At 50.6% G+C, this 24,094-nt stretch overlaps 2 protein-coding genes across 2 annotated transcripts in view; both read right to left on the reverse strand.

Moving 5' to 3' along the window:
* Positions 1–4,439, reverse strand: part of MYO18B (myosin XVIIIB) — a 56,748-nt gene extending 52,309 nt beyond the window's left edge. The window contains 8 exon segments of the mRNA XM_030285727.4: positions 533–709; positions 850–962; positions 1,123–1,189; positions 1,358–2,569; positions 2,659–2,816; positions 3,377–3,468; positions 4,316–4,364; positions 4,367–4,439. Of these exon segments, the coding sequence (XP_030141587.4) occupies positions 533–709; positions 850–962; positions 1,123–1,189; positions 1,358–2,569; positions 2,659–2,816; positions 3,377–3,468; positions 4,316–4,364; positions 4,367–4,424 (1,926 nt within the window). The 5' untranslated portion in view covers positions 4,425–4,439.
* Positions 4,440–5,355: 916 nt separating this feature from the next.
* The window catches only part of GRK3 (G protein-coupled receptor kinase 3), a 58,757-nt gene continuing 40,018 nt past the window's right edge, over positions 5,356–24,094 (reverse strand). The window contains exons 10-21 of the mRNA XM_030286027.4: positions 22,724–22,802; positions 22,171–22,301; positions 21,327–21,421; positions 20,397–20,504; positions 18,329–18,395; positions 18,040–18,140; positions 16,540–16,606; positions 16,000–16,095; positions 13,699–13,861; positions 12,856–12,992; positions 11,846–11,959; positions 5,356–11,356 (exon numbers count right to left, since the gene is read on the reverse strand). Of these exons, the coding sequence (XP_030141887.1) occupies positions 11,195–11,356; positions 11,846–11,959; positions 12,856–12,992; positions 13,699–13,861; positions 16,000–16,095; positions 16,540–16,606; positions 18,040–18,140; positions 18,329–18,395; positions 20,397–20,504; positions 21,327–21,421; positions 22,171–22,301; positions 22,724–22,802 (1,320 nt within the window). The 3' untranslated portion in view covers positions 5,356–11,194. The remainder of the gene's footprint in view (positions 11,357–11,845; positions 11,960–12,855; positions 12,993–13,698; positions 13,862–15,999; positions 16,096–16,539; positions 16,607–18,039; positions 18,141–18,328; positions 18,396–20,396; positions 20,505–21,326; positions 21,422–22,170; positions 22,302–22,723; positions 22,803–24,094) is intronic.

A 24,094-nucleotide genomic window follows, 5' to 3' on the forward strand; every position in this document is an offset into this window, starting at 1 on the left:
TCCCCAGAGCATCCTCGGTCCCAAATGTCCTCTGAGCATCCCCGGTCCAAATGTCCCTAGAGCATCCCCAGTCCCAAACGTCCCCAGAGCATCCCCGGTCCCAAATGTCCTCTGAGCATCCCCGGTCCCAAATGTCCCCTGAGCATCCCCGGTCCCAAATGTCCCCAGAACATCCCCAGTCCCAAATATCCTCTGAGCATCCCCGGTCCCAAATGTCCCCAGAGCATCCCCGGTCCCAAATATCCTCTGAGCATCCCCGGTCCCAAACGTTCTCTGAGCATCCCCAGTCCTAAATGTGCCCAGAACATCCCTGGTCCCAAATGTTCGAGCATCCCCGGTCCCAAATGTCCCCAGAACATCCCCGGTCCCAAATATCCTCCGAGCATCCTCTGTCCCGACTGTCCCCGCACTGTGACGGTCTCACGGTGCCACCTGCCGGCCCCGCCGCGCCCGGCGCCCTCCGCCACTGTCCCCGGGAGTGTTGGTGGCGGCTTCCCACGGGGGATTCCCTGTCCCCGGTCCCTTCTCTCACCTTCCCGGCGCCGTCGGCGGGCGCGGGGCCGGTGGCGATGGCCACCAGGCCGGACCCCGCGTAGGTGCAGGGCAGGCGGGCACGGAAGCGCTGCCGCAGCGTGTTGATGACACTGCACTCGTTGAGGCTGATGAGGGTGGCCAGATCCTCGGCCTGGTCCAGGCTGGGGGGGTTGGTCTGCGGGGAGAGAAGCAGAGACCCCCGGAGCTCTGCTGTCACCGCAGGGCTGTGCCAGACCCGCTGGCACCGCGACACCTCGGGCACAGAGATGCCATCGTTGTGCCCGGGCGCTGTCCCAGCCCGGGGAAGGGGCTCACCCTCTGCACGCTGTCCTCATCCACCTCAGTGACGGTGCCATCCTCATCCCGGCGCACCCTCACCCTCCCCGCCGGCAGCTCCGGTGTCCCCACGTCTGGCTTCAGCTGGGTGGCTGCAGGAGAGGCTGGTGAGTGTCCCTGGGGTGGGACAGCCGGGGCAGAGCTGTGTGCCAGGGGGCCGAGCCCAATGCCAGCCCCAGCGGGGCACAGCAGCCGCAGCTCTGTGCCCCCGACCCGCCTCGGGCAGGGCAGGGCAGGGAGAGTTACCCTTACCCAGCGTGAACCCGTCCTGCTGGATCAGCCACACCTTCTCTGCCTCGTACCAAACGTCCCTCGGAGCCTGGCGGGAGCAGAGAGGAAAACTGGGCTGAACAAACTGCCTTTGCCCCGAGGAAAAGGACATTTTTACACACTGGGGTCACCTTCCCCCAGCCCAGCCCACGGGAACGGGAGGAGCTGCATGAAACCACAAAACTGCACCAGTGCCCCAAAACCTGGATAACATTACCTGCTCCTTGCCCGTGCTCTCTTTATCCTGGTCCTTTTCCATGCTCTTGCTCATCTCATTGCTCCTTCCCGATGTTTCTTTAGCCTGGTCCTTGTCCGTGCTCTTGCCAATCCCTTTCCCCTCTTTCAGCATCTCTTTACCCTTTCCCAGCTCTTCCTTCACCTTCCCCACCTCTTTTCCCACATCTGTGGATTTCTCTTGGGTTCCTCCCGGCTCTGCCTTGAGACCATCCGACTTGTTCGTGGTTTTTTCAGGCTTTTTGATCTCCCTTGGCTCCTTCTTGCCACCTCCAACATCTTTCTTCATCTTCTCTGGCTCTTTCCTGGCTGACAACAGCTCCCTCTGGGCTTTCACCTTGGCTGGGGGCTCCTCGTGCCTCAGGGGTGTCCCCTTCTCCTTCCTGGTGCTCTCAGGGACTGTCCCCTTCTCCTTGGTGCTCTCAGGGACTGTCCCCTTCTCCTTCTTGGTGCTCTCAGGGACTGTCCCCTTCTCCTTGGTGCTCTCAGGGACTGTCCCCTTCTCCTTCTTGGTGCTCTCAGGGACTGTCCCCTTCTCCTTGGTGCTCTCAGGGACTGTCCCCTTGGATGTGTCCCCTTCCTTCCCTGGGACTTTGCTGCCGTGCTGGGGGCCCTGGCTGGGTGCAGGGGCTGGAGCTGGGGTGCTGCTCCCCAAGAAGGAATCCTTGGGGCTCTTCCTGGGCCACAATGACTTTCCCACCTTGGGAGCCCCAGGATGAGGGGTCTCTGCTGGTTTGGGGGTGGTCTCTGCTGGTTTGGGGGTGGTCTCTGCTGGTTTGGGGGTGGTCTCTGCTGGTTTGGGGGTGGTCTCTGCTGGTTTGGGGGTGGTCTCTGATGGTTTGTGGGGTGTTTCTGCTGGTTTTGATGATGTCTCTGCTGGTTTGCGGGGGATCTCTGCCCTTTTTGGGGGTGTCTCTGCCAATCTGGGGACAGGTGTTTTGGGGGATATCTCTGCTTTTTTGAGGGGTGTCTCTGCTGATTTGGGAGCAGGTGCTGCTGGGCCAGGTGCAGGGGCCGGGGTTTTGCTGGGGACAGTCCCCAGCACAGGGGGCAGCTCCTTGTGAGGGGGGGCTGTGACCCCCTTGTCCCCCTGCCCCTCTGCCTTCAGCCCGTTCCTCAGTGTCCCCTCGCTGGCCCTCCCTCCTCGGGCAGCGGGGCCGTCCCCGGCTCGGGCCTCACCGTCCTTCCCCGAGGGCTGCAAGCAAAGGAGAGGAGCTGCTGTGACACCCGGGGACACCTGGGGACACCCCCAGCTCCCTGCTTGTGAGGTCCCTCAGTGCTCACCTCCTCCTTGGTGCCCACCCTGCTCTCCTTCCTCCGCCGCGCCGCCTTGGCCTCCTGCTCGGTCTCCCTCACCAGCTGCTTGATGAACCCCCCGGGGATGACCGACAGGAGCAGGGGGGGTGCAGACGGGGGTGGCCCCCGGTCCTCGTCACGAATCTGGGGTTGGGAGAGCAGAGGTGGGTCACAGGGCAGGCACGGGGACAGGAGCCAGCACTGCTAGTGGCAGCAGGGCACCCCGCTCAGGCTGGGGCACTGCCCAGGCTCCTGCTGGGTGCCAGGCTTGGTTGGGGATGCTGTGGGAGCAGAAGCACCGAGAAAAGCCCAGAGAGAAGCGCCCAGCTTGGTGCAGCCCCCGAGGGCTGGCACAGCAGCCCTGGCGTGGCAACCAGAGGAACCATCCTGGCTGCGACCAGGCAAGAAGCAGCTCCAGCATCACCACAGCCACATGCAGCCCTGCAGGTCTCAGGGCAGAACCAGCCCCACTTCCCACAGCTTTTCCAGCAGCTTTTCCAGCAGCAGCACCAGCATCAAGCCCTGCCTGCCAAGCTCAGCGGGCAGGTAAAAATCACTCAGATCAGAACTCAAACTCAGGCCAAATGGAGCCCAGAGCCAGGGGACCGTGGGGATGGCACAGTGACACCCCCAGCACTGAGCCCCCAGGCAGGAAGGGCACCCAGCCCAAAAGCACCACCAGTGCTGCCAGGACCGAGACTTTCCTTCTGCTCCCAGAGCGCGAGGCGCGAGGAGATGGCCATGGTGGCGGCGAGGCCGGACGGTGCTGTGCAGAGACACGAGGGGACACACGGGCAGAGAGAGAGGAGAGAGTTAAACCAGGGGCTGCTGCCAGCCCCAGAGCTGTGCCAGGCCGGGAGAACCCTGAGCTTGCCTGGGCTGGCGGCAGGGGACGGGTGGCAGCGCCCAGGGCAGAGCGGGGAGTGTGGCACAGAGGGTTGGTGGCACGGGGGTGATGCCGCGACCCCTCTGCCCAGGCTGGGTGGTCGCAGGAGCCCATCCGTGCCCCACTTGGGGCTGGCAGCGGCTTCACCTGTTGGGATCATTCAGGCACCGAGCGCGTCGGGGCTGGTCGGGCGCTGCTGTGCCCCGCCGGCAGCCGCATCTCCTTGTACAGTAAAGGGCAGGAGGGCCGGCAGCGGGCTGGGAATGTCACTTGCCTTCCCGGGTGGCTGTCCCCAGCGCCACGTGCCTCAGGGACCGGCTGTCCCCCCAGCCAGGAGGACCGGCCCCGATGGCACCGCAGAGCCCGGAGCGGGCGAGCCACACGGCATTGTCACCCCCGGCCGGACAGGGACCGTCCTCGGGGAAACTGAGGCGCGGAGAGAACCGAGCACTGGGGGTGCCACCAGCACCGCGCTGTCCCCACTCGGGACGCAGCCACGGGTGGGCCGGGGGCGTTTGGATCTGGTCCTTACTTGGCCACCCGTGCTGCCGCCCTGGTGGCACCATGGGTCCCCATCCCCATGCCCGCTCCCATCGCTGTTCCCCCCGCGGTTGGAAGCCGCCCCCGCAGCCGGGGCTGCCGCTGTGTCCATCCATTCCCGATTAAAAATCCCCCTCCCGGCCCGGGGGCACCCACAGACCCCGCTGGCCACCCCGGGGCTCCCCAGGTACCTGGCGGGGGCGGTGGGTGCCGGTGTCCCGCAGCAGCACCGGGATCCCGGCGAGCCGAGAGCGGCGGCGGCAGCGCGGGGAGAGGGGCGGCAGCGCCCGCCCCCGCCCCCGCCGCGGTGGCAGCTGAGGTGACACATGTCACTGCTAAAAATACCCGCGGCGGTGGCACCGGGGCCTCGGCTGGGGACAGGCACCGCGGGGCCCTCCTGCTCCTCGGGTTCTACAGCGGCTGGCACACGCGTGTCACCCGCGCCCTCCTTGGTGCCCACCTGCTGCACCCCAAAGAAACGGGGGAATGATCTGGTTGGGTGTGAGCCCCCCCAGAACACTCTGGTGGTGCCCAATGGGGACACCCTGGGCTGGGAGCACCCCAAAGCACCCCGGCTCCCCCCAGCAGCCCCAGCCCTGAGATGGGGCTGACTGGAAGAGGACCTGGGAGCAGAGCTCAAAATAGCCCCTGGCACCAACAGCAGCATGGTCAGCACCCGGCCAGGGCAGCAGGGAGGGGAGCAGCACACGTGGTGACCACATGGGGACAAGGGTGACACCCCGGGGCACGGCAGGACCTGTGTCCCACATGGCCCAGCACCCAACAGCCAGTCAGGGTGCATGTCACCTCTCAGGACAAGCGCAGCTGCACAGGGGCAATGTCCCCACCTCGGCCACGCTGACCCAAAAGCTCCACGGGCACACCCAAGGCTCTGGTAGTGAGAAAGGAAACAGGATCATCAGTCTGGAGTCCCCCACAGCAGGAGACCAAGCGCTGGCTGAGCATCTCACCAACCCCAATCCCACCTGGGAACAGCACGAGGACACGAGGTTTCCATCATCCTTCCCTGGTGGCACTGCAGCCATGGGGCCACTGTTGGTGGAAAGCCACCCTTGGTCACCTACCACACACCTGGCACAGCCAGCACGTCTCACCTGCAGGACACAGCTGGCGTGTCCCTCAGAAAAACCAGGACAAACACCATGGGGGCAGGGAAGGGACCTACCTGTGCATCCCAGTTCATCCCAGTACAGCCTGATGGCAAGGGACGGTGACACGGAAAGGACGAGACACCGGCACACACGCAAAGGACGGTTTTTATTGGGGTCTGGTCGTAGGAGAGCAGTTGTACTGACCAACACACAGAAGCAGCTTAGCTGTGCCAAAAGAATCCGTTAAAAAAATACTGGCGGCAAGAACCGAGTGTGGCACACCCGCCACGACGGGGCTGTAAACTCCGGGACAGTCCGCGAGGAGCGAGGCCACAGCTCACAGGCACCGGGACCCCCCTCCCCACAATAAATATGGAAAGAGCCAAGTACATAAAACAAGGAATGATCTCATCGATACAATATCTAAAGTTATTTACAGATCCTGGCTTTGCTTGCCATTAATTACACGTTTTGGACAGGTTCTCTTTCGATCGTTTCCTTCATCGCAAGTAGCTGTTCGTGTGAATCTGCTCCTTTTTCCTAGTGAGGCACTAGAAGTGCTCACAAATCCCCTCTCCGAGGATGCTCCTGCTTTATTCTGTTTTTCACACACGTTTTTTTTGTGCCATCTCACCCACTGTCTGCTCTCTCTCTTTCCCTGAGGAGAAGATGCCTGCTACCAACAGGAAAGCCTCTTCCCATCTCCTTTTCCAGCCTGGAAACACAGCGTGTCACACAAACCCAGAGCAACCTGGCTCTGGACAAAGCCACCTTCCTGCAGCTGTCCCCAGGTTCTCTGCCAAATCCCTGCCTGGACACCCCAGGCCAGCTGCCCTGGTCTCAGCACTGTCCCCACCACCCACTTTTCCAGGGGTGACACTAGGGAGTCACGATGCCACCAGCACAGTGTCCTCCTCCCTCCAGGTGCAGCTTGGGCTACAGCTCACCCCAAAATCCAGTGGGACCAGAGAGGGAAATGGGAAAGAAGGCAGAGATTGCTCTAAGGAGCACAGCAGGGATCCCTCCCTGCCCCAGGCAGCTATTTCAGCAGCAGCGTGGCAATGGAAAATGCCACATTTCACCCAGCAGTGCCACGGGGATCAGCCCTGAGCAGCACAGAGCTCCAGCCCCATGAGAGCACACAATCCTACACCTCAAACTGCACAGGCCAGGCTCACAACTGGAATTATTTTTAGGAACTGAGAGACCTGATAAATTTAGGGCTATTTCTGTACCTCAGTGAGGACAGAGGTGCTGGGGTTGGCTCTGCAGATGTGCCCAGATGTGCCCAGCAGAGGTAGCTCCTGGTCCTGCCCGGGTGTCACCTGGGTGTCACCCTCCCCACACCCCAGGGACGGTCCCTGCAGGGTCCCTGGTGGCCACTGCTCCCCTGAGATGTGGCACCAAGCAGGGTCCTGCCCTGGCTCTAGGACAGGCACTGCTCCTGCCTCAGGATCCTGTTCTCAAGGATCAAGGGATCCCCCTGAAACACCAAACCCATCTCCAGTGAGGACATTTGGGGTCCTGCAGCCCAGCCCCGTGTCCAGACTCTCCTTCCACTCACTCCTTCCCTGATGGCTGAGCTGGATCAAACCCCACGCTGACTCCTTGCCCCACTTCAGGTCATGAATTCTCTTTAACTCAGCACAGATTCCTGTGAATAAACACTTGCTCTGGGAATTCTGAGGGATAAAGAAGAAATTTGGAAATATCCCATGGAGGGGTGGATTTGCAGGAGTTTTCCAGGTGATTCTGCATTCAGGAGCAGAGAGAGCCTGGAGTCCCCGTGCAGGGAGAGAAGGGCTGCACAGGCTCAGGGAATCTATCCCTCTTTTGCCATGAAAAACAGAATAAAGCTGGCTGATCCTGCTTGAAAGGAGCTGCCACTTCCATACATATACGGAGCAGAAATTCTGTGGAATGTCAGAAGTTGGAGAAACATGTATTTAATAAATAATATAAAATGCTTTTTCTGTTAAAATAGAATTCTCGGGTTTATACCTACAGAGCATAGCAACCTTTACATAAACAAAATAAAGCTGAGTCTGTGATGATTAGTTTAACACAAAATAAAAATACAATTTAACAATAGTATTAAAACAGCCGATGTTCCATCCACACAATATGTACACCATGGAATAGAAACCAACAGAAAACAAAAGTAGATTATCTTGAAACTCCTCAGACATTTGGATATACATATTTTCTCTGTATATTTTAGATATTTTCCTTTTTTTTTTTTACAATATTAAAATTAATACTATGCTTTGTCAAAATACGCTTTTCAGATTTTTCTTTTCCTTTCATTTGTAGAACTGACTCATTCCTTATATTAATCAACACGACTAGAATTATTTATTATCTACTGTACACTCCAAAGAGTCCTTCCTCTGGGGATATTTCGGGTGCAACCACCTCTGAGGCAGAGGAGCCGCGTCAGTGCCACGTGCTGGGCGGTGACACCGCCGTGCCAAGGGCTGCAGGACGTGGATATGGACATGGCATCAAGGAACCTGGTCCTAAAGCTGACCAGCTGCCAGGGAAAGAGCAACTCAGAGCTCCAGGGATTTCACTCCTCATCAGCTGATTCCCTGCAGACCCGAGGGATGATGATGCTGGGGCTGGTCCTGCTCAGGGAACACCGACCCCGAGAGCTCCTCTGGGCACCACTATGGGCAGGATCACAACCAAAACCAGCCTTTTTTAGCACAAACCAGTGTTTCCACCACCTCCACGCTGGGTTGCAAACACCTGATTTATCTCAGAGCCAAGCCCGACCTCACAATTCAATTTTTGGGTTTTGCCCCCCCTTGAGAGAAGTGGGAGAGGAAAATCTTCCACTGGGTTTCTAAAGGGGAGGTGTTGAATCACAGAATCATGGAATATCCTGAGCTGGAAGGGACCCAAAAGGATCACCAGAGTCCAACTCCTGTCTCTGCTCAGGGCAGCCCCAAGAAATTGAGGAAAACTCGAGTGTGACTAAGCCGAGGTCTGTCCCCAAAGCTGCTCTCTCCATACCTGCCAGGCTTCCCTTCCAGACACACTTCCAGCTATTATTAGCCTGCTCCAAGAGTTTCTGAAGCCTGCTGGGGGGTGGGGGAACATACCAGGAATGTCAATCCCAGCTGGATTCACTCCAGCATTACTCCAGCTTCTCTCACAGCAGCACTTTGGGAAGAAGCCGTGAGCCTGCAGCCTGCTGGCTCTGCTGGACCAGGGACAAGAACACAAAAAGCTCAAGCACAACTAAGAGGAAGAAGATTTACACTTGGAGAAGTGGATGGCCAACACTTGGATGAAGGATTGGGAAAAAAAAAAAAAAACAAACACAAAAAACACCCCACAGTAAACGCTCCTTTATCGGTTTCATGAATTTGCAAAATAATTAGCAAATAAACGAGGGATCCTAATCACACAGCCAAAAACCTTCCTGCAAATTAACACTACCAGGAATCTTTGTCCAAGACAAAAACTTCAGAGACTCTGGTTCCTAAACCAGAAGGGAGCAGACTGGGGAAGTATCCAGGATTTTTTGGTTTGGAGGGTGCAATTCCAGCTCTCCCTCCACATCTCCAGTCGCTTCCACACAGAGCCCCATTTCTTACTGGGATCCCACCTTCATTCAGGAGTTTGTCACTGTGAAAACCTCTCCTCTCCTAGCTGCACACTTAGATACAAGTCACAAAAATAAAGCTATTTTCAATTGTCAATAAATCACAGCTGGCTGAAGAAATCCAAATCTTTTCCTGCCCCTCCCACTGGAGGTTGGATGGGGCACGATAATGAGGATATTCCAGGGCCACTCTAACTCCTTCACATTTCAAAATAAATTTATTTCCCTAAGACAATATACAGCCTTCATTTCATATAAAATCTCTGGGTTTGAGGCACAATTTCCCAGCTGATGACCTGCTCCTCCCTCACTGACATCGGCACCGCAATCTGCTGACACGGATGAGAGTGAAATCCAGCCATGGAAAATAACTGAAGGAGAAGAATGGGACTGAGCAGGGACTCAGAAAGTAAAAACAAGTTACACAAGAACTGTGAGAAGGTTTTAACACAATCTGAGGGCTTTTTTCTAAATCAAGGAGAAAAATACGAGCATTACATGGTATTGTAGGGAAAGCTGAACCACCACCAGCGGGATGAGACATTTTTATCCCAAACACATTTTAAATACCACACAAAGAATCATGGAATCATTTTAGGTCAGAAAAGACCTCCAAGATCATCAAGTCCAACCTCTGACCAACCACCTCTGACACTGCTTCTTTCAGAGGAGCTGAGATGCTCTGAGGAATGACAGAGAGGCTGGTGCTGTTTACACAGAATAATTGGGAAAATAAATAGGGGTAGGGGGGGGAAATAATGGAAAGAAACCACTTTCTCAGGGGGTATTTTCCAGAATGCATTTTCCCTTTGGTGCAGCCCCAGGTGGTCAGCCAGGGTTTGCACAAGCTGGGCTGCAAACCCAGCTCCCATGCAGAAGCAAACAGAGCCACTTTTACTACTTTTCTCCAAGGAACTCTGACAGCCACACACGCTCGACAAACCACGCACAATTTCTACTCCCACTTACACAGGCACAGCTCCACTGTCTTCAGGGACTCTGAGAGTTGTACCTCTGTAGCTGGGAAGAAAAATCTTCTCTAAGCTGTTCACTGAATTGGGAAAACAGCTTAAGTAGTTCAGCCCTAACCTCTCTCTTACAAACCACCACAACACCCAGGGCAAGGCCCAGCTTGAAGCTGTGGGACAGCTCAGGATGAGATCTTTCCTTCAAGCAAGGCTTTCCACCTGGCACACTTGATGCCTCAGGTAGAATTAACAGAAACCATTTGATCAGCTCATTCTCTCAGCTCCACGCTCAGTTTTATCACACTGCTTTCACTGTGGGCAGTTTGAACTCTTCAGAACAGAAAATTGAGAGCTCCTTTCCCAAGCCAAGCTGTGATATGTGCATGAACCTCCTGGGCCTGGCTCCAGGGGGAACTGGGGATTTCTGGGGATTTCTATGCTATGGGAACACACCTGTGTACAGCAGAGGAGGATCCCGAGTCCCAGGGCTGAGGAGTGATCTGGGATACGTACCGAGGTACCCACACACACCAGAACCCAGCACATGCTCTAGAATGCACTGGATTTGAATAATTTCTTTTTAATTTTTTTTTAAAAAGTGCAGTTGACCTGAAATGGAAAAGAACTGTCTTTTATGTTCACTGTAAACTTGTCAAAAGGAATCTGCTCTTTAAAAACTGTGCTAAAATAGTTGATTTATACAACAGAGCACTAGATGAAGCTACCATAAATTCCTCTTCACCAATTATTACTCTATTGTGTCAGTTATAGTACTGCATATACGTAGAAGAAGCAAAACGGTGGTAGCTACTATTAGTGAGTACAACAAACCCAGGGAATAATTCGAGTTCAACGCTCCCATGAAGTAGCAATAACACTTAAACCACAGGACAGTTAAGAATTCAGTACTTTGAAGTGCATCGGAGTCACACTGTTGATCATCAGCAGTATGGAGCAAGAGAGTCAGCAGTAATGGTCGGGAAGGACACGGCAACACGACAGAGCGAGGGGCACCCACCACGGCCGGGCGGCAGCTCCGGCTCCCTCGGTGTCACCTCGGGAGTGTCACCCAGCCAGCAGCACCCGCGCCACCCCCGCGGCAGGGACACAAAGCCTCTTCCTTCCATCAGTAGTTCCAGAGGGACGGAGCTCAGCCGGGCCCCGCGGGGGTGGGGACGCGTGGGACGAGGAGCAGCCTCTCCGCTCGGTGACTTGCTTGGGGCAGGGTCCCCCCCGCCGCCGGAGACAGAGTCCTGACGTGATCCCACGCTGTAAACATCGAATTCCTCCTCTGGCCAGCGCGTCCCGCCTCCAGGGCTGCACAAAGTCATTCGTTCACAAGGATCCCGGGACACGCTGCGGGTTCACCAAGCAGCTCTCCCTGTGGGAACGTGGTCGGGGTCTCCTACAGCCCGTTGCTGTTCCTGTGGCTGAGCGGGGGCTTCGAGAGCTCTACCACTGTGGAGCGGGATTTATTGAGGAACTTCGGAGCCCGGCGCAGCAACCTCTGCGCCTCGGTGAAAGCCTCCGTCAGCTCTTTTTTCCACTGAACAAACTCAGGGTCGCTCTGCAAGAGACACAGAAGCAGTTTGGCACTTCGTCTTAGGTGGCCAACAGCGTCTTCTCTCTCAGACAGCACTTCAGGGAAGCTATTTTAATTTTCTGAAGGAATGAGCAACTTTGGTTATTGCCCATGTGCAGCCCTGAGCTTCTCCATCACCCCAATGGAAGCTGGTACAAGGTTTTGACAACTTGAGCACTTCCCCTTCCACAATGAGCTCCAGCAGCTCCCCACAGTGAGACATGAGCCAACAGAGCCCTTGGAGCTTGAGAAGTTTGGGAGTTTTTAGCTGTTTAATAGACCCAACTCATTTTGTCCCAAATACCGCTGAAATCCATAACAGCCTGCAGGTTTCCTGATTTCAAAACTCGAGTGTGATAAACACTTCAGCTCTGCTTCACCAAGTGCCTTAGTGAACATGCAACAGGATGAGCAGAAAAACTTGTTTGTCATATGCAAAACAATCTGATCAAGTTATCGAAAATCAAGTCTTACCTCACACTGTAGGACAAACTGTTTTCCTCCTTTAATTCTCAGTAAGATGCATTTCTTATCTTTAATTTGTGTTTCTTCAACAGATACTATTTGTTCCATTGTCAGCAGGTTTTGCTGCAGCAGTTGCAAAAGAGCAGAGAATTAATTGAAAAGAATACTGTTGCCCATCAAATAAAGCCACTATCTCATTTTCCTGGACTATCCACATGAATTAAATGATGAACATGAAGAGCCATCACACAAACAATTATTTCTGAAGGCTGGGTCATGAACTAAAGATAGACAGTAAGGTAAGAGAGAGATTTACAAGGGGCTTGGTTGCTTCAATAGTGACAACAAAATATCAAAATATCAGCTCTAAAAGCCAGTAATGACAGCATTAAATAAGAATCTACAAATAGGTGTGTCTGCAAACAGAATATTCACTATTTTCCCTCAAGAGTTGCATATAATTTGATACATTTTTCAAGCATTACTGTTATTACCAAAAAAAAGGCAATTTGACTACTTCAAAGAGCTGAAAGGGAATATTTCAGCACTCAATACTTACAAAGAGAACATACACAGCAGTGTGCAGGAAAACTCTCCCTATGGACTGCAGAGTACACAACGTCTTAAATTCCAAATGCTTCCTTAACTTAAATATACAAATTATCTGCTCTGCACATGAGCACAGCTGGGCTACACTACAGCCACTATAGCATTTTCTTGGAAATAAAATGCTATAGCATTTGTCACCTTACCAGTTTGTGTTTTTTTGTATAAATAGTCCAGAGGTCCTAAATGAAAAACAACACCATCAACTACCAAAATCCTTTAAAAACACAACAAAACAAACATGTTTCTCAAGTCAGCTTTACGTCTCCTCTGTGCATTAACTACAGTGAGAGAGAAGATGCTCAAATGGGCTTTTACTCAGAGAAAACTCCTTCCCCAGGAGAGCTGCTGGGCACTCCAGGTGTGTCCCACCTCCACCTGCCTTCCAGCACAGCTCAGGGCCCCTCACTCACCCGGGACTCTCCTTCTCCTCGCCACTCCAGCCGGTTGGGGAAGAGGTAAAAGTAACGCCGCTGCCACTGAGTCAGGAAGGGGTTCCCCAGCTTCAGCATGTAGCCATGCATGATACAGTCCTTGCCCAGGGCATAATCTAAACCAAGAGGAGATGTTAGCAAAGCATTCCGAGCCAGCTCCGTGCCCAGGGGACGGAGCCCTGGAGCTGCTGTGCCCTCAGCAGGTTCAGATCTCACACACACAGCCCCAGCTCTGCCCTACCTACACAGGGCAGGGAACAAGGACAGCACTCGGCTCTGAAAGAAGGATCTCTCTGGAGGAAGTTTTAAAAGCACTGAATGCTGCTCCTCAAAGTTTGGGGGTTTGATGCAACACCCCCGTGCAAGCTGCAGTTTGCTGTGCAAAACCTCCTGGGGCTCTTCCCAGCTCCTGGGCAGGAATCAAACCCCACAGACTGGGCAGGTGGGGAGGCCCTGGCACAGGGTGCCCAGAGAAGCTGGGGCTGCCCCTGGATCCCTGGAAGTGTCCAAGGCCAGGCTGGATGAGATTTGGAGCAACCTGGGATAGCAGAAGGTGTCCCTGCCCATGGCAGTGGGGTGGAACTGGATGGGCTTTAAGGTCCTTTCCAACCAAATTATTCCAGGAGTCTATGGTTCCATGAATCTCTTTCCAAAGCCTTATGTCATCATTCAGCATTTCAAAACATTTAGAAACATCTTAAGCAACATGACAGCGATTACACAAATCCTAACGATTCCTGGGAATGACAGCATTGGGAGAACTCCAAACCCAGGAATTACTACCTAGCAGCAAAAGATGAGAGAAGTGTAAGGACAGATTACCTTCCTCGTGGCCAAGCTGCTTATTTTTAGCCCTTTTTCTGGCCTCAATTTTATCTGTGTCTGCATTTACTGCATCATAAACAGTTTCTGCTACTTCTTGCTGCCAACGCTCCGATATTACCAGAGGGAAGTTCTTATATAATTCCTGGTCACTATCAAGCAACTTGCAAGAGAAAAACAACAAAAAACCCAACATTTTAATAACTTTCACTACTCTTATCCCCAACAGTTAGTAGTTACCCATGCAACAGTATTACTTTACACGATGGATTGAACTCAAACCTTCACAAAACAAACAGATGCAAGCAAGAGAAGCACAGACACTAATTTAAGCAAAGATATTAATTTATGTGCAGAGAACAGGCCACCTGCTCAAAACTTGTTTGGTTTGATAGCTCCAAAATCCTCACTCAAGACTGCCCCATAATGTTCTCTAGTAACTTAAATAACTACTCCAATATAAGCAGCAGTATTCTTAACTTTGTTGCACTTCCTCAGCCCAAGAACTCCATTAATGAGTGAAAAGATACTTTTTCCACAGTAATACCTTCCATGCTTCCACAGCTTGGCTATATAGTCTTTAAAATTAACCCTCAGAATTCATCAGCATGTGCTGCAAATCTCAGTTTTACTGATAGAAGGATCTTTTTCTCCACTAATCCTTTGAGTGCTTAAACTGAATTGCACTGAAGAAAATTAGGAAAAAAATTCCTTCACCAAAAGGGTTTTCCAGCACTGAAAAGGGCAGGGGTGGAGTGCCCATCCCTGGAGGAGTTTAAAGCTGCAGGAGCAGCTTAATTCTCTTACTGCAGTCAGGCCAGACACTCCTGGAATAGATATTCTCCTCCTTTTCAGAGATCCAGGCTGTATCCCAGCAGGAAAATACACACCCAGAAAATCTCTCTGTGATTGCAGGGACTTCCTGAGGCACCTGAGGAAGGGGGAACAGCCACAGGCATCCCCTGAGGGCTCCCCCCTCATAACCTCAAAGCTCTTTTGGGGGCAGCAGGACTCTCTGGAGGATAAATCCAACCCCAGGGAGCAGGGAGGAGAGCAAGGGGTTCAAACTGTGGTGCCCAGGGCAGAGAGGGCTCCTGGCACCTCGCTGGCAGCTGACTCAGGCAGGAATCCTCCTGTCCCCTCTGGAAGCCTGTGACACCCATGGGGGCTGTGCTGTCCCTCCCTGAGTCACCCCCAAGGGTAAATTTATCCCATGGGCAGCCTGAGCTGTGAGACTGTGAGATCAAACTGGAGATGACACAGCACTGACCTGCTGCTGATTCCCATTCCATGACAGGAATCCTGTTATCGAGGATCTCCGAGCCCCTCAAGAAATAAAAAACTGCCTGGCTCTTCCTTGCAAAATGTTCCTCTGAAAACTGGCATTGCAGAACTACAGGAGACTGGAATCCTGCCAGGCTAACATTGATGCTGAAAGATGTGGAATTCTCTGGGATAAAGAACATCCTGGGCTCTCTGCACCTTTCTGTGCCAACTTCTGTCACTAGAGCAGGTGACACTGACAGATGAGCTCGCTTTTAGGCTCGGTGAGTATTTAATGGGGCTTTTTCCTTATAAAGTTTAGAACAATTAGTTTCCCTCCTGACTCACTTCTGTAAGAACAAGAACAAGGTCTGTTCTACTGCAGAAATGGGTGATGAAAACACTGAAGGGCACTGACCCAAGCCCTGCTGCCCCAAAGTCCCATGGAAATTTCAGAGTGGAGGAATTCACAGGAGGTCAGTCTCTTCATGTGAGTCCCAAAGGGGCCAGCAGCTCTAACTTCTCTCCTTTTTTATATAATTTATATTATTTTCATTACATTTTGGATAACATCAGAACCTGAAAATTTCTTTTACCACTTTTCTAACTCATGACATTGCTACTATTAACACAGTTTGTCATTTTTAAGAGTTTTCCCTGGCACTCTCTGACCACTCTAATATTAAAACAAGGCTTAGCTCCATTTCTCCAAGCTACCAGAAATAAATCCCAAATTTAAACACACAAACCATAAGGTATTGTTGAAAATCTGAGACTTTCTTTCCTGACCATTTGAAACAATTCCTTTATCACATAAAACTTTTGGTAAGAAAGTAGATTCCAGTTAACCTAAAATCTTAAGGATTTGGCAAGCAACAACAAACAGGGGAACCAGCCCAAGGTACCAGCATGGATTGATTTCCCCAGACAGAAGGAACTCCTTGCACATCCAGAGCCCTGAAGCAAAGGAATGACACACACATGGAAAGCCAAGCAGAGCAGTCCCAGTGCCACCCTCCACCACTGAGAGTTGGGTACCTTAATGCCTTTAGTGTCCTCTTCATCAAACGAGCCAATATCAAAAGCATCGGCTGCATTGACTTCTCCCCGGGGGGGAATCAAGGGGGGAGGGTACTAGAAATGGAAATCAGCATCATTAAAGACAATTTAATGGGCATTATTTAACTCCATTTGTAGTCATACACAACCTTTGTATTTTTTGCACACATTACATCTGACTGTGCAAGAGTATCCCCCTTGGAATTAAACTTCAGTGCAAAACTGTTGGCATTTCTTTTAACTAGAGCCCCTTCAAAAATCTGGGGATAAAACCCAGTTTAGAGACAGCAAAGGAAAGGAAACATGCAGTCATTTGAGCCTGGAAATTTAATTATTTACTCATTACAATCAGGAGGATCTGCAGTAATGAATATTCATCAACAATCCTCCCCTTATTTGTGTGAGTGAACACTTGTGCTGGGCACGGTGACCCTCAAGTTTACTGTTCAGTACCTGTTTGTGTTTATTTTCCTTTTACTGCTTTGCCAAGTCAGTTAAATTACTGTCTTTATCCTTTACCTTCTGTAAATAGACTTGTTGCCAATCAATGCCTTTGAAGAAAGGATGTTCCTTCACTTCTTGTGCGCTGCAAAACAGAAGTGACTGAAGTCAACAAATGAAAGGGCTTTTCAAGTGTATTCAAGAAATACAAAGCCCTCAAAGGTTACATTTCTATCACTTGAGAACACTGGGGAAACGCTCTATTTTTCAAAATAAAAGAATTCCTCAGTAAACAACAGGAGAGAAGATTTTTATGTGGAAGCACTTGGAACAGGGCTCTAGGGCTGGCAGGCAAGAACTCCTGATGGCACTCCATCATTTCCAACAGGAAATTATGTTCCTCTGTTGTCAGATCTCAAACACGGATCCAGGTCAGATCCTAAACACTGCTCTGAGTCAGATCCCAAACATGGATCCAGGTCAGACCCCAAACATGGACCCAGGTCAGATCCCAAACACAGATCTGAGTCAGATCCCAAACACTGCTCTGGGTCAGATCCCAAACACTGCTCTGGGTCAGATCCCAAACACTGCTCTGGGTCAGATCCCAAACACAGATCTGGGTCAGATCCCAAACACAGATCTGGGTCAGATCCCAAACATGCATCTGGGTCAGATCCCAAACATGCATCTGGGTCAGATCCCAACACTGCTCTGGGTCCGATCCCCATCACTGCTTGTAAATAACCAGATTGCTCTACACTATTTCACATTATACAAATTCCATGGGAAAATAATCAATTATTTTTGTTATCTCCCAGGAAAAAGCAATCTCAGGTCATTGTCAAAGAGGGCTCCAAGACAAAAACTCTTTGAATCTCCCACTGGAGCTGGAGTCAGCCCCAGGTTCAGGTGTGACCATCTACCTGTTATCACACATCCCAGTGATTTCTCAATAGTTGTTTACTCCTCTCATTTTCTCTCTCAGTCTCACAGTGGCTTTTTAAACAGGAGATAACAATTTCATGAACAGCTACAAGCAATGTGAGCCTGGCAGGAGCAATGAGTGGTTTGTGGTCAAGAAACAAAACAAAAGCTCTTTTCCTCAGAATAATCAGGTCACACAGGCAGCACCAAGCAATACTCACAGTTTTGCTTGGTGGTTTTGGGATTCCTTTTTGGTTTATTTTTTGTAATATGCTCCTATCATTACAGATGCAATACAAACAATAAATTTTCCCTATCAGTATGTCTGAGTCAAGTCATATGATTTCATGCCAAAACAGATCAGGCAAAACCAGACAAACAACCAAGGGATGAGAAGTAGGAACACCACCCAGTGCAAACATGACTGCAGGGAACTCAGGGAAAGGCTTTAAGGACAGAAACTGTCAAAAAAACATGTCCAAAATGAAGGAATCTGAAATGTAATTCCATGCAGCAGCACTTTGTAATGTTCTCTTTCCAAAATTAAAATCCTCACAACAGGAAGCAGATTTTTACTTGAAATGAATTCACTCATTGACAGAGAAGTGGAAATTTTTCAAGGCAGAGGTCCAAGGAGAAGACAACACCTACCTTCTTCCTTGGCATCCAAGCCTCTTGCTCACATCCCGCTGCAGGAGCCCTTCCAGAAGGGACTTCAGCTCAGGAGAAAAGGAATCCGGGAGCTCCACGTTCTGTGGGGAAAGGAAGGAGATATTCCATGATGGAAGTGGTGTGTTCTGCTTTCTTGTCTGTGATGGTGTTTGGAAACAGCTCTCCCACGTGCAGCTACAGCTCTCTGGGAGAGCAGGGGGTGCAGTTCCAGTTTTAGGGGAAATGGGAGCTCAGGGAACATGGGGATGTCACTGAGGCCAGGCCTTACCACCGTGAGTGTCATCCGGTCGATCTCGTGCTTATCTTTGGTTTTGTGCTGCCTGAAAGGGCTGTGCCTGTGGAAAGAAGAAAAAGAATGCTAATAAATAAATGTAAAGCCTCAGCATGTCAGGGTATTTCAGCTGTGGCAATGCCAGGAAAGAGTGGAGCATCCTGTTAGTCCCATCCTTCCTCCTCATCATTCCTGTCCTGCAGAGCAATCTGATCCACAGGAAGGGGAGTAGAAAGTTGGGTAATCCTTAAACACTGATCTGGAGTTAAAGATGTGCTTCAAATGTCTCGGCAATTACATCTGTCTCCCAAAAACCTGAACAGCTTTCAGCTAACAAGGAAACCCCAGGCAGCCACCAACCACAGGGATTTAAATCCAAGGATTTCTACAGGGAAGGTGAGCATGACCCACTGAACTCACCATTCCCCATCATGGAGAGCAAGGAGATAAGAGATCACAGATCCCACAGAATCAGCCACTGGGAAGATATCTGATAGCATCTTATAAATTATCAGCTTCATCCCTCTCCTGCTTTATAATTCTGGCTTGAATTTGAATTTTCCTCTAAGCTGTGGAAGACCGTGACCCATTAGAGATTTATCACACGGTCCTTCATGAAAGAAAGAAGCAGTATTGTAGTAAGAGATATTTTGATTAGATTTGGGATATATTCTCTGCTTCTTTTCTTTAAAACCTTGAGGGGATTATGTTTTTCACAATCAAAATGTTACTCACTTATCAATTCCATTAATTAGCTATTCTAAAGCATTCTGGCTTACCACATGGCAGAGTGTACCAGCATGTTTCAACTGGAGACCTGCTACTCCCAAGTTATTTTCCTTTTACTCTCAAAAATGTTCTGATTGATGAATGCAATGGATGGACCAGGACTTCAATTTTTCTCTATTTAGCATGACAGGTAAGTGGTTCCCACACAGCCTCATGCACTCTGACAAGGAGGCTCTGAGTAGATCAGGCAAGAAAATGATTCACTGGCGACTTATGGACAGATTCTGCGCCAGACTAAATCTACCAAATACCAAGAAATGGCACCATGTGCCCAGATCTTGTTTTGGGATGTGTTTAATCGCCTTCACAACAGATGAGGAATGAGAATTCACCGTGAATAATGCTCTGGCTTCTGGCTGAGCACTGATACCACCCTGAACATCTCTGCCAGGTACAATCATAGCCCAAAGACTGGCAATTTAAACACCACTTCTTTCTTTATTTGTACCCTTACATAGTCTGCTTTGTGCACAATTAATGTTAAATTGATACAGCTCTAGAGTTGAATTCACAAGTCACACACTGACCTTCCCTTTGTACAGTGTCTGCATGGAGATAAAAGCTCATAATTAATTATGTGTGAGGACACAGGATGACCTAATGATCAATGTTTACAGAGAAGCACTGTGAAAAGCCTCAGAGTTCTTCTGGTTTGCCATGAACAGTGAGGATGCCATTTTCATCAAGCACTTGCTCATCAGTGCAAGTGCACAGATAAATCCCATGGCATTAATCTATCCTAGACATGCAAGCTTAATGAGGAGATAACTGCTGACAAAGCTGTAATTATTGTGTACCTTTGGACACTGATAAGGTAACAGGACAGATTCAGCAAATAGAAGGATCCACACTTTGTACCTGGTCCAAACCCTGCAGGAGGGAGGCTGAGTAGCACCCAAAAAGGGACCAGTGCAGCCAAGAGCTCCTCCACAACACCAGGTCTCAACACAAAGCCCACAATTTAACAGGGCTGCTTAGAGCACTCCAAGGAGCAACATCTCAGCATCTAGAACACTGCCAGAGAGGAGCAAACTGCTGTCTGCAGCACTTCAAAGAGCAGAGGACCTGCCTTCCTCATGTCCCACACCTGTAGCTCCTACAGGACGCAGGGCTTGGGTTTGGTTTGGTTTGGAAGCAAACGCCTGGTTTTGTCACACACGGGGACATGGAATGAGGGATCACTTCAGAGAATCTGTGACACACAACGTCCTGCTAGTCCAAGGGACACCCCCAGAGGCTCCCAGGCTCCCAAAGGTGAAGCAGGAGCCCCACTCACCCCCTCAGCAGCTTGAAGAGCATGCAGCCCAGGGAGAACCAGTCGGCGCTGCTGTCGTAGGCTGTGCCCTTCTGCAGCACCTCGGGGGCCATGTACCCGTGGGTTCCTCTGCAGAGCACAACAGCACAAAACATTCATTACATCCAACATTCTCACTGGGAAAAAAAATCATTAAAAAACAGTATTCTCTCAGTAACACAGCCCAGTTTGGACAGAATTAATTTCAACCATTTTATTTTGCTTCCAATGGGTTTCGTGTGTCACCTGTGTGAGCACAGGACACTCCTGAACTCACCCCTGGGCACCATTAGAAGCAGCCACCAGGTATTACTTTTACCCTTGACATACAAAATATGTGGACTTTTTTCAAGAAGCTACTGAATTGCAAATCTCTTAAGGTGTAACAGGCTGGAGTTTCCCTTTTTGCATAAATTCTGAGACTAAATCAGGGCAATTGAGGACCTAAGAATGAAACGTGCCAGGTAAGATGTGAATCCACACCCAACCCCAGGAATTCAGATCCCAGTTAAATCCTGATGGTGAGAGGCAGAAAGGAATATAATTTGCCTCCAGTTCCATGAAGATCCAGAAAGAGAAAGACACAATAAATCCAGGATTTTAGTCAGTTTGGGAATATTTAATTACCAGGTTGGGACAATTAAAGCAATCTGGTACTTTAACTCAGTCAGGTTCTTCTCTGAGCAGTGAATCATCCCGAAATAATGTGTCATCTCCCAGCCATGCCTACACATCAGCTGCTACAACTGTGCAGGAAAACAGGGAGAGGAGCCCAAAAAACCTCATTAGAGCCTCCAGCTCAGCAAGCCTGGGCCACACAAGTGTCATTCCTCCCTTTCAGGCAAAGTTAAGTTATAAAGACAAATTCAGGATGGATTTAGCAGCACCAGAGCTCCCAGACATAATACTTACACACTGGCATGTGGCTTCTTTTTGGAAAAGTCACAAGCCAGCCCAAGGTCTGATATCCTCACGTGCCCATGTTCATCCAGCAAGATATTTGCAGGCTGGAAACCAAGAGAGGGAGGTGAGTGCTTGGTATTCCCCAGCTGACAACTGCAAACTCTCACAGCACACCAGCTCAAACATCAATACTCCCTGGTAATTGGTAATTGCCTTCTTTTATTTAATATCTATATACCAGGCACTTCCTAGATAAAAATCCATGTTCTCACAGAACACTACCATCAACTCCACAGGTTATGAAATGCTGAATAACAGAAGGGAATAACCAGGCAAGGTTTGAACACAAAGCAGGTAATAAATGAAAAATCCATTCTGGCCTCAAGTTGCTTTTGGTTTTTTCACAGCAGGGTCTGTGTGTGGCTCTTACACCTTTTTTTCTCGGTCTCTGGGCAGACTTTCATCCCCTTGTGCTGTCACTTGGTTCAGGGACTCTTCTCTGGGACCTGTCCTCGATTTCCCAAGTGTCAGTGAAACCCCCCAGCACCTCTCCTGCTGGTGTCCCCATCAAACACACAAATGCCTCTTTCAGGGCTCCCAGAAATACAGTATATCCTCTACATTATTCCCATCAGGGAGATAAGTAACACTTCACAGGATTTACTGTGACCCCCAGGAAGCCTCTCCCAGGCTGATTAAACTGGATAATGGCACAGATTAGAACTACTTTGAAAACTCATTACGAAAATCAGGCAGATAAAGAAATAATCCTGCCAAGGAGAGGTTTTAGGAAAGGAAATCCATGGCACTTATCTGAGGGCCTGTGTGGATGCAGGCACCCACCAACCATTACCTTCAGGTCTCTGTACACCACGAAGCGATTGTGCATGTGCTCTAACCCCAGGATGATTTCAGTAGCATAAAACCTCATCTCTTTTTCAGAAAACACTCCGTGCTGGGAGAGGTGGTAGTGCAAATCTCCTCCTGAAATGAGAATTGAGATGTAATAATTAAGTGAACAGTAAAATCTTACCCTGCAGGCAGACAGGGTGACACTGTGGGGGAACAGCACAGCTTTTGTAGGCTCTTATTACCTGAAGAGCAAACAGCCCCCCCACTCTGCAAATCTGTGTGGTGGCAAAATAGCTGAGAAAGTTCATACAGTGATTTGACCAGTCTGAAACTCCATTTTAAAATGCATTTATTCCATAAACATTTGCATTCAGTGACTAATACAGCAGAGGATTTCCACATAAGCAGAGGCTGTACCACACATTGGCTTGTGGAGAGCAGAATAAATCAGCTCATAGAGCAGCCCAGGCTTGAGGGACCAACCATCTCAGCAATCCTCCTGCCAAAATTTCTCTAACATCATCATCCTCATCATCTGAACAAGCCTTGCTTACCATTCATGAGGTCCAGAATGAAGCAGAGCTTGTCAGGGGTGTGGAAGGCATAGGTCATACAGACTATAAAAGGACAGTCCTGCAAGGGAAGAGCAAAGAGGTTCACCTCAGGCAAAAAGCAAAGTGGGACTTAGGGAAGCTAAAAATACATCTGATATTTTTCCTGTGCTATTTGCCAGTATTCCCAAGCTCTCTCCTCACTCCTGAAATGCAGCTACACTTGGTAACCCCATCCACCCCGTGAGGCCCTGCCCAGGTGACAGTGAAGGTGTTTGGCCCTCCAGCAGCAGTTCCAACAGAGGATTGAAGGAATGTGAACACACCAGGCAGGAGTTGGGATTCTGGAGCATTACAGTGTTCAGGAAGCAGCTACAGCAACATCCACATCCTGCAAACTCACAACACAAGGGTGGTGGGAGCAGCTTCAGGAGGTCAGAGCAGAGCAGCCAGGGCAGGGATGAGTTTCACCTCACCTCCTGATGCACCTGAACCTCAATTCACCCCATGTTTAAGACAAGCAGCCATAAAAAAAATTCACTGGAAAACCACATCTTTGTTCCCAAGGGCTGCTCCTGTGCTGGCACCTCCATGGCACACATTCCAAACCCCATGACAGCAGCTGGCAGACCTTCCTCTGCACCAGGTCTGTGCTGGATACAAGGGCTAGTTCATAATTATGGAATTGCTGAGGTTGGAAAACCTCTCTGAGACTGAAGGATTCAGCCAAGGCCACCACTAACCCATGTCCCCAAGTGCCATATCCACACCTCTGTTAAATCCTTCCTGGGATGTGACTCCACCACTGCCCTGGGTGCCTGTGCCAGGGCTGGAGAATCCTTTCCATGAAGAATGGACCTGCTTTGGTCCTGCTGGCCACACTATTGCTGATACAAGCCAGGAGGCCCTTGGCTAACGACCAGGGGGTGGCTGTCACCTCATCAACATCTCCAAAGCCGTATGGGATGGAACCAGGGATGCTTTGGGTTGGGAGGGACCTTAAAGCTCATTTTGTTCCAACCCCCTGCCATGGGCAGGGACACCTTGCTGGGAGGCTGTGGAGCAAAAGCAGGGCTGGTTGGGGGGCCTGCAGCGATCCCTTTGGGAATGGCTGTGCTCCAGGCCAGGCTGCCCCATCCCACAGCTGATCCCAAAGGCAGAGGAGCCCAGGACACCCTGCAGGAAGCAGAGCTTCCCGTGACTCCAACAACGTGCCTGGAGCTGCAGGATGGAGCAGGGAAAGCTCTGGGAATCTCTGACAGGAACTTGCTCCCTTCCCAATTTAGAAACAGCAAAACACGGCGGCCTTGGGCAGCCTGGGGCCGGCTCCAGAGAGAGGAAAGGGAGGGACAGGGACACTTCAGAGCCCCTTCA

Source organism: Taeniopygia guttata, chromosome 15, assembly GCF_048771995.1.
Source record: "Taeniopygia guttata chromosome 15, bTaeGut7.mat, whole genome shotgun sequence".
Lineage (NCBI taxonomy): Eukaryota > Metazoa > Chordata > Aves > Passeriformes > Estrildidae > Taeniopygia > Taeniopygia guttata.